This window comes from Lepisosteus oculatus, chromosome 1 (assembly GCF_040954835.1).
Source record: "Lepisosteus oculatus isolate fLepOcu1 chromosome 1, fLepOcu1.hap2, whole genome shotgun sequence".
In the NCBI taxonomy this organism is placed as follows: domain Eukaryota; kingdom Metazoa; phylum Chordata; class Actinopteri; order Semionotiformes; family Lepisosteidae; genus Lepisosteus; species Lepisosteus oculatus.
The window spans coordinates 65,203,807-65,213,484 of record NC_090696.1 but is presented as its reverse complement, the minus strand read 5'-3'; the positions used below and the strand labels follow the sequence as shown (position 1 = coordinate 65,213,484).

Here is a 9,678-nt window from a genome sequence, read left to right as displayed (position 1 = left end):
CAAAACCCTAATCAGTGATCTGTTATTGTTGTTATTGGCCTGGCCTGCCACAAGCCTGCAGTATTTTAAGTGTTAGTTTTGCTGTAATAAAAGTATGTGAGAATCAGTGAGAATTTAAGGGTGCAAATTCCAATCCCATAAGAAATGAGAATGGTGAACTAATATAGTAAAATATAGTATCAAGGCAATGCAGAATTTTTCATGCTTAATGTTCTGCATTATATTTGTAACCTTGCAAAGGTCATGTTCTGCAACACCAAGATAGTGCTTTAAATAAATATAAATTTTATTAAAAACACCCACATCTCAGCAATATCAGGAATGATATAATAAACAGCTTTCAAATAAACTGCATTCAGTACATTACATTACTTACAGTATTTATAACCATCCTTAGTTTTTTTTTAAACATACCAAACATCTTGGAAACAAGGGAAGTGTAAAAAAAGGACAAAAGCAGTAAAATAACACAAGGAAACTTAAAACTTTAGTGTCTAACTGCTAAATGCCAACATGTGTACATAAACTGGTAGCTTAACAAGAGAGCTGTGCACTAATGTGGGTCAACCAAGCTCAGAAAGTCATTCAAGTATTGTTGACACCACTCGTAACACTTCAAGTATGGCTATGTTGATAACCCGAAGTAGTTTATACTTTGATTCTTTCTCAATCACAGCCTGCTACTAAAGCTGGGTCCTGTACACCTTTAAGTTACACTTTATTTTACAGATCCAGAGTCCTTTACAAATTCTTCTGTGTGATATAGCAGTAATGTAATATACAGCACTGTATGCCAGTTGCAGAAGCCAAAACATTTTCCTTTTCTAACATTCTTCCAGATATTCAAAGCAAATTCAGGTTCATTGGGCAGGTAGAAAACAAAACAATAATGATCTGCTGTTTTCTCCTAGAAAAAATGGGTCACGGTTAAAAAAAGATGACAAAATGTGAACCAATAAAAAAGGATTTAAACACAAAAAAAACAAAACAGTGTGTTGTATTTACAGTGTGGTATAATTTAAAACAGTTTTACTTTTCTACATTTGGATTTTTTTCTCCAATTTTAAATAGTCATTTTTTTAAAAAGAAGTGCTTTCAGCAGAGATTACTATAAAAGAAAGGATAAGAGTGTCATGTTGCACACACCCACTCAACGTGTGTACAATTACTCAGCATCATTTTGATTGTAAATAAGGGGGTGGGGATTAAGCACAATATTATTGTTTAGTGGTTATAAATATATTTGCCTTATTTTACACAGATACAAGGATGTTCATTTACTGCCGTAGTCTTTTGTCTTGATTACAGAGCAAATACATTATTGTTTACCAGGTAATATTTTTCCCTTTTATCAGTTCAGTGCATACTGTTTGTTCAAATTACTTCTTTAAAGGTAAACACAATGTACAAAACAGTATATTAAAAAAAAATGCCACCCTTTCACTGACAAAGATAGGTTTAGCTTTTAATAATATACTGTACTGGAAAAGAAAGGGATTAAGAATTGAGAAGCCAAATCCCTGAAGGAAATAAAAATATAAAATAAAAAGGATAAACATTAACACAGGCAATGTTGGCATACATGGAAAATGAGCTGAAATATCCCTGATTTTGTTTTAAAATCAAATCTTGAATTTCAAGTTATACTTGCTAAGAGATCAAGTATGAAAAAGTAATGTCATATTTTTTTCCTCTCTATAATCCTTAGGTTTTGTTGTTGTTTTTTGATGTTTGTGTGAAAGAGATGGTGTATAAAACTGTACAAACAATGCTTTAATATCATAATCCTATTGCCAAACTAGTTCTGAGGTATATGACAAGTAGGAAACATCATTCATAAGCCTTCTCACCACTCAGTAAGAGTCTCACATTATACATGTAGATAGCAGGTCAAATAGCACCATTTTGAAATAAAATCAGCTCAAACCCAAAGAAATAATATTTTACAGTACTAAACTCTAAAGCGTAAATTCAGAAATGTTTGTAATTTAATTTACTGTACAAATTTTACTCTTTTTCAATTACTATTATTTTACACCTAGATTACAATGATTTAAAGACTCCACAGCAAGCCAGCTGCCTTTGAATCTGTTACAACTACTTATAGCTAACCCTGTTTTATGTTCTTTGCCCAGGCATTCCTCACCTCTTACGTTTGTGAGCGTAGAACATATTTATGTTGCCAAGTTATGTAACTATACATGAGTCTTTAATTTGTCAAAAGGACCTGCTGTGAATTCTTTTCTGATACCCATCATAGACAGTGGGCTAACCATTACAGAAAAATATTTAAACATGCTGGTCTTCAGTTTCATTTGATAATATTACTCAAAAATGCACCATTTGAATGGCTCAGTAAAGTATCTGAACTACAAAGATCTGTATTTTATTTCAATGTGACTTAAAAAAATAAGCACCATGTTAAGTGTTTCTGTAAAACCTTGTATGTTATTGTATTAAAATTGTATATGTAGCCTGTCACATAAGGTTAAAGTACTAAATAATGATGCTTCTCTGGCATCTTACAGTTCAAAGGTGAATCTTTTAATTTAAAGGTATGATTTAATCCTTCAAAAAGTTTCACCTTAATCATACAAACTGCTTTAAAAGCACTAATAATCCAACATTTCATCGTTGAAGACCATTAATTTCAAATTTCTACATTTTAAATGCAGAAAACATCATTCAAAAACAATTAGATTGCTTGTTGAGTTTAGCCTTAAAACGTAGACATTTTCACTGAATTTGAAGGCATTTAAATGGAAAATTTATATTAAAGACACTCTTTTTTAGCACCATGAATTAAATAACCCAAGAAGTCAGTGTTTTATGCCAAGATTACATTTTCTATGTGTATGATAAATCTATCTACAGTAAATCTATTTTATAACAACGATAAAATAAAACCCACCACAATTTACATTTGTTTCCAGTATCATAAGTCCTGGTGTAGAGGACATGAAGCACCAGAGGTTTAGTACAGTATGTATCTCGCAAAATTCAAAAGAAAAATACTGCTATAATGTCACCCCAGATTTAGTAAAGCTCATGTATCAAAAGTTGTGACTGAGTAATGTGCATGTCTTCCAATTCATTTATATTATTTCTTTGAATGTGGGACCTAAGCCATTGCATAGAATAATCAAACATTATTTTCAGGCAACCACACTTTTAGAATGAGCTTTACGCAACATGTGGCCACTTGTGCGATGAGGTTTTAACCTACTATAGCGCCTGTAGTTGTAAAATTAATGTTTTCTGATACAGTAAACCTGAATACAAAGCTAAATATACCGGTTGTAAGGCCCTGTTACCTTTGTAAAGGCATAGGGAGATGTATTGACAATGGAGTTGGTGGTACAGGAAACGGTTCGTTGTGTTAGGGTTTGGATGAAGCGTTTGTAGGGAGGTTCTGATTGGTCTAGCACCTCGGAATGTTCTCGCTTGATTTTCTTACTGCCGCTCTTGATAGGCCCGTTATCAGAACCTTGCTTCTCAGATTCCTCTTCCTTCTCCCTGGCCTTTTCGGCCATCTTGGCTTCCCAAAGCGCCCACCCGTGCTTTGCTTCGTTCATGCTCTTGTGCTGGTAGAACACCAGCGAGATGCGAGTGGGGTGATTCCTGTCAGGGTGTTTCAGCGGGGTAGTCGCGTGGAGCTCCCTCTTGGCGCACTCTATGAGAATGGAGCCGTGGCTGGGTGCCACTGCCACACCACCAATGTCGGGATCGAGGAAGTTGTGCTCACTGTCTGACCACACGTCCTCATTCGACTCCTTGGGATTCTGTGCTCCAGGCTCTGGTTCACTGAGATTCCCCTGAAAATTCCCATTCGTTAACCCATATCCCAGTTGCGAGAGATTTGGACATTCGTTTCCAAGTGTTGGAAGCACCCGTGCTATCCCATTAGGGCCGTGCAAATTCACCTCTGTTTTATGTTGCATATGAAAACTGTCATGGACTGAACTGAACACTGAAGAATTCTGGACTAAATACGGGTTGGGATATCGATTGTACTGGTTGCCCTTGTTAACTGCTGCATAGTCCAGATTTGGGCGAGTGGAAGGAGGTCGAGAAATGGCCTCAAAAAACTGAGCCTCAGTTCCAGCATTGGGACCAAAGGAGGGGTAGGGACCCATTGAATGAACATTGGGTCTCATGTTACAATTACCATAACCATTGACTTGTATGTTTTGATCACCATACTGAGGTGAATAGTTAAGTCCATAGTGCTGATGGGGGTTGTACTGCTGTTGAGAGTAAAGCTGTGACAAACCAATTTTGCTCATGGTTTCTGGAGTTTGATGTCTGTATAAGTCAATATGCTTTGGATCTGAGGCAAAGTAGGGGTTGCAGTTGTCGACTGGCATGCTTCCATTGCATTGATATGCTGTGTGAAGGTTGCTGGGATTTAAAGAAGCAGGATAAGAGTTCATAGGTGTTGATGCATTTAAATAGGAGTCTGCTGCACGCAGGGAGGTCGGGTAAGGGTTTGTGGGGGTGGTGGACTCTTGGTAAAGGTTTGCTGGCTGGGAAGTGCTTGGAAACTGATCTGTGGGGTTAGGAAATCTTTGAAAGCTGTGTGGGTGAAGTGAATTGGGATGATGATTTAGATTATTCTTCTGTTGATGACTGCTGAGGGAGTTTTGCTGAGGGCCAAGGTGAGAGGACCCTATGTGACTTTGACCTGGATGAGAACCTGTAAACAGAGTGACAAGAAAACAACTATTGAGTAAGGAGTCTTGACTTATTTTTACTTCTTAGACTGGAGAGTAACTTAAATGAGAGTAGCGAATCTTTGATATATTGGTTCTAAAGGTAAGAAGTGTTGTTTTAGATGGCATTCACAGAAATGCAGAGCAAATTCAATGAGCACATGGAATACTATGGTAGGTAGTGCCATATTGTGTTTCTGAAATAAAGATTGTTCCTGTTTTTTGTAATTTTGAGATGTGGAGTGGAAATTCTTCCCAATAGAAAAAAACCCATAAACTTTGAAACATTTTAACCGCTTCAGATTTTTCTGCTCAGTGGCTTAAGTGTTTCCTCACAGGAATGCCAGTTTATTGCCCCTGACCGTGCTGTAACAGCGCTAAATATCTCAAACTGATAAGTCAAGAGAAGAAGACACACCTGACATGGACATGTTTTGGCCATTGCTTTCGAAAGTGCTTTGCTTCACTCTTGCTTGCAAATTTCTCTCTGTCTTGGAGTTGGGCGTCTCTGGGTTTGAAGGCTTATTTGCTGCTGCTTTCCTGGCCTCCATCTTCTTCTGGCGACACGTCTTGGCTGGTTCGGGGAGCATGCGCACTTGCCGGCGGAACGAACTTAGGACCTGGATGGCACATGTCTTCATTTTCTCCCGCTGCGCTTCTTCGCTGCCAAACTCGTCAGTTGAGGAGATTTTATACAAGGGCAGTACATGGAGCTGTTCGTCTTCTGGTATCTTTCCAATCTCTCGATTGTCTTCTTTAGTTAGAGTACATACCTGCATGGGGTACAAATGGAAGTTTTATCTTTAAACTTTTTAAGAGGTCAGCCCTGTAATCCCTTAGCTGAATGCATAGCGGAAAGACGCAGAGACAAGAGTTGGCACCAAGTATCCAAAACAGGGGTTTACCACTGGGTGGCATAATAAATCAAATTGTTTGAAAATTATTTTTAGATCTTAAATGTTTAACGAACTTTCTCACAGCAAGGATTGTTGAACAGCTATACTGAATTAAATAGTGCAGGATACAAGACATGTTATTAAGATGATTCTTTACTAATGTCCTTTTCTTAAAATATGATTTGTTGGTCTAACAGACCACATGCAGGTATCTGTTTAACAAATGACTCTACTTCTATCATTTTCATTTGTTACACATATGAAATCAACCTACTGGGTCTGGAAAAAGACTTACCAGTTAAAATATCAGTTGTCTAAATTTATTGGGGCCCTTCATATAAAACCAATGTAACAAAACCTCAGCCGTCGTGAGGTGTACGTTTTGGAAAATGTGCAATCCACATAAATCCTACGTGGAAATCTAACTTCCAATAGGAAAAATAAAGACTAAAATTTGGCTTTAATTAGCCTATACAACAAAATACTTTAAAAAACAAGTTATAAAATGTTCATACAATTTAACAAAAACTCACATACTGTATGACATTGACTTTATTTTCTTTTCACTTTTCTTAATATACTTTATGGTTCAGGCCATTTTGGCTCCCAACAGAAGACATGTTTTCACCCTTGGCTAACCTATCCAACAACTCTACCACCACTTCTGCTTCTTCACACTAAGCCTATCAACACTATCTCCTTTACACTTACTCAGCATACCTAACAGCACAGAAAAGCACACAAACGCTAAAGCTGTGTTAGTTAACTTCTGCCTATGCAGTATCCTGGGAAAAATATGGCTCCAAGAACTGCAACATTTTCTCAGTAACACTACAGTTACAGTGCTTTGCGAAAGTTTTCGGCCCCCTTGAACTTTTCAACCTTTTGCCACATTTCAGGCTTCAAACATAAAGATATAAATTTTTTATTTTATGTGAAGAATCACCAACAAGTGGGACACAATTGTGAAGTGGAACGAAATCTATTGGATTTTTGAAACTTTTTTAACTAATAAAAAAATGAAAAGTGGGGCGTGCAAAATTATTCGGCCCCTTTACTTTCAGTGCAGCAAACTCACTCCAGAAGTTCAGCAAGGATCTCTGAATGATCCAATGTTGTCCTAAATGACTGATGGTGATAAATAGAATCCACCTGTGTGTAATCAAGTCTCTGTATAAATGCACCTGCTCTGTGATAGTCTCAAGGTTCTGTTGAAAGCGCAGAGAGCATCATGAAGACCAAGGAACACACCAGGCAGGTCCGTAATACTGTTGTGGAGAAGTTTAAAGCCGGATTTGGATACAAAAAGATTTCCCAAGCTTCAAACATCCCAAGGAGCACTGTGCAAGCGATCATCTTGAAATGGAAGGAGTATCAGACCACTGCAAATCTACCAAGACCTGGCCGTCCCTCTAAACTTTCAGCTCAGACAAGGAGAAGACTGATCAGAGATGCAGCCAAGAGGCCCATGATCACTCTGGATGAACTGCAGAGAACTACAGCTGAGGTGGGAGAGTCTGTCCATAGGACAACAATCAGTCTTACACTGCACAAATCTGGCCTTTATGGAAGAGTGGCAAGAAGAAAGCCATTTCTCAAAGATATCCATAAAAAGTCTCGTCTAAAGTTTGCCACAAGCCACCTGGGAGACACCCCAAACATGTGGAAGAAGGTGCTCTGGTCAGATGAAACCAAAATCGAACTTTTTGGCCACAATGCAAAACGATATGTTTGGCGTAAAAGCAACACAGCTCATCACCCTCAACACACCATCCCCACTGTCAAACATGGTGGTGGCAGCATCATGGTTTGGGCCTGCTTTTCTTCAGCAGGGACAGGGAAGATGGTTAAAATTGAGGGGAAGATGGATGCAGCCAAATACAGGACCATTCTGGATGAAAACCTGTTGGAGTCTGCAAAAGACCTGAAACTGGGACGGAGATTTATCTTCCAACAAGACAATGATCCCAAACATACAGCAAAATCTACAAAGGAATGGTTCACAAATAAACGTATCCAGGTGTTTGAATGGCCAAGTCAAAGTCCAGACCTGAATCCAATCGAGAATCTGTGGAAAGAGCTGAAAACTGCTGTTCACAAACGCTCTCCATCCAACCTCACTGAGCTCGAGCTGTTTTGCAAGGAAGAATGGGCAAGAATTTCAGTCTCTCGATGTGCAAAACTGATAGAGACATACCCCGAGCGACTTGCAGCTGTAATCGCAGCAAAAGGTGGCTCTACAAAGTATTAATGCAAGGGGGCCGAATAATTTTGCACGCCCCACTTTTCATTTTTTTATTAGTTAAAAAAGTTTCAAAAATCCAATAGATTTCGTTCCACTTCACAATTGTGTCCCACTTGTTGGTGATTCTTCACATAAAATAAAAAATTTATATCTTTATGTTTGAAGCCTGAAATGTGGCAAAAGGTTGAAAAGTTCAAGGGGGCCGAATACTTTCGCAAGGCACTGTATATACCTAGTTTGCAATCCACAAAATAACATTTTTTTTGTATTTTTTTAGTAGACAAAGAAGACTACCATGAATGATACAGTGACCCTAAATATAGTTTCAACAAATCCTACTCTTTGTTTTAGTGCTGTTTTTGTTCTGTTTCAGATTATTTTAAAAAGTAAAGTAATTTATAGCAAGACCATATGTTGTGGGTGCAGGAAAAAAATATACGATATTGTTTGTGCATTTCCAAAAACTTAATATGGTAGCATACAGTATATGAGGAAACTAAAAAAATCCTTCACTATGTAATAGTACTGACTGAGAGGACATACATAGGGGAAGCTAACTTGTACCAGATAAAATTGCCAAATTGTCAATAATGACATGTGAAAAATATTATCCCTATGTTTTGATTGGAGATCCTGAAAGATTCCTATTAAGCATTATTTCAATTTCAGGCCCTAAAGACACCGCATGTATACTCTTCGTGTTTCAGTGTTGCAGTCATTTCTAGGAATAAACATGAAACATGATCAGATGTTAATTTATCCAGGTAAAGGATTATTTTTTATGAGAACAATATGTGAAAAGAAACCGTAAGAGAGTAAAAATAGTGTCTCAAGAACATAGCATTGAAATAGCATTGTGTATGCATGAAGAAATGGATACATTTTTATTCTGGGGATAAGGTTCCATATTTTCGTCTACACCATAAGATGTAGTGACAAGGTAATCTTTGGTGGAATTGCAAATCTTTAATTTGTATACCGATCTCACTGAATGGCTCCATGCAACTATGAATAGAGAGTCATAGACATCTTGTAAACTCCTGATCTCCTGATCTCGAAAGGAAATATCTTAATCATTCAAGAATTAATGGATTTTATTTTCATTGTGTTGACATTATTGCTCTGATGTTTGGGAGCCCCTTGGAGTAGGAACACTGTTTGTTCACAATGTACTCACCAGCGTACTGCCGCTCTGCATGTTGTGCAGATCCCTGTGAGCGTGAGCGCAGAAGTCCAAACAGGCAGTAACTCCTGAGAATGGACGCCCCTCTTTCAGCCCCAGGCGGCAGTCTAACGCTCTGTGTTCATATTCAACCTGAAAAATAAAAAGGCAATCTAGATGACTTTGGAAAGCATATCCTACAGAGGCAACTAACTGATCTGATCCATCCAACACACTTGAACTCTTAATTGCCTTAATTTGACTGAACCATTGGACCGTTTTTAATTCTTAAGGATACCACAAAGTAAAATCACATCTCAAACCAGGAAAACCAAACATGCAAACATTCCAATCAATAAGGTTGATTCGATTAGGTAAATATTAGAATGAATCAAAATCAGCACCAGGGGTATTGGGGACTCCTGTTAGATCATGCAGCAATGGGGAAATGTGTAAACAGGGAATTTTTGGTTCAGCATGTATTGTTAATTAAAGTATTTTCTTTTATTTAGTGTTAACTCAATTAACCTCTTATTCAACTTTTTCATGTAGCTAGGTCATATAGGTGTGGTATGCACCACAGAAATAAATAAATTAGAAGGTAAATCTATATAATGCTTATATATAAGGAAATCTACAGTATATAAGGAACAATTAAAACTG

The 9,678-nt window shown here is 37.6% G+C and overlaps 1 protein-coding gene across 4 annotated transcripts in view; it reads right to left on the bottom strand.

The window, feature by feature from the left end:
- Nucleotides 1–262: 262 nt before the first annotated feature.
- Nucleotides 263–9,678, bottom strand: part of tet2 (tet methylcytosine dioxygenase 2) — a 69,271-nt gene continuing 59,855 nt past the window's right edge. For all 4 annotated transcript variants that reach the window (XM_015345718.2, XM_015345717.2, XM_015345721.2 and 1 more), the window contains exons 8-10: nt 9,031–9,168; nt 5,131–5,485; nt 263–4,696 (exon numbers count right to left, since the gene is read on the bottom strand). In XM_015345718.2, coding sequence (XP_015201204.2) covers nt 3,285–4,696; nt 5,131–5,485; nt 9,031–9,168 — 1,905 coding nt within the window. In that variant the 3' untranslated portion in view covers nt 263–3,284. The remainder of the gene's footprint in view (nt 4,697–5,130; nt 5,486–9,030; nt 9,169–9,678) is intronic.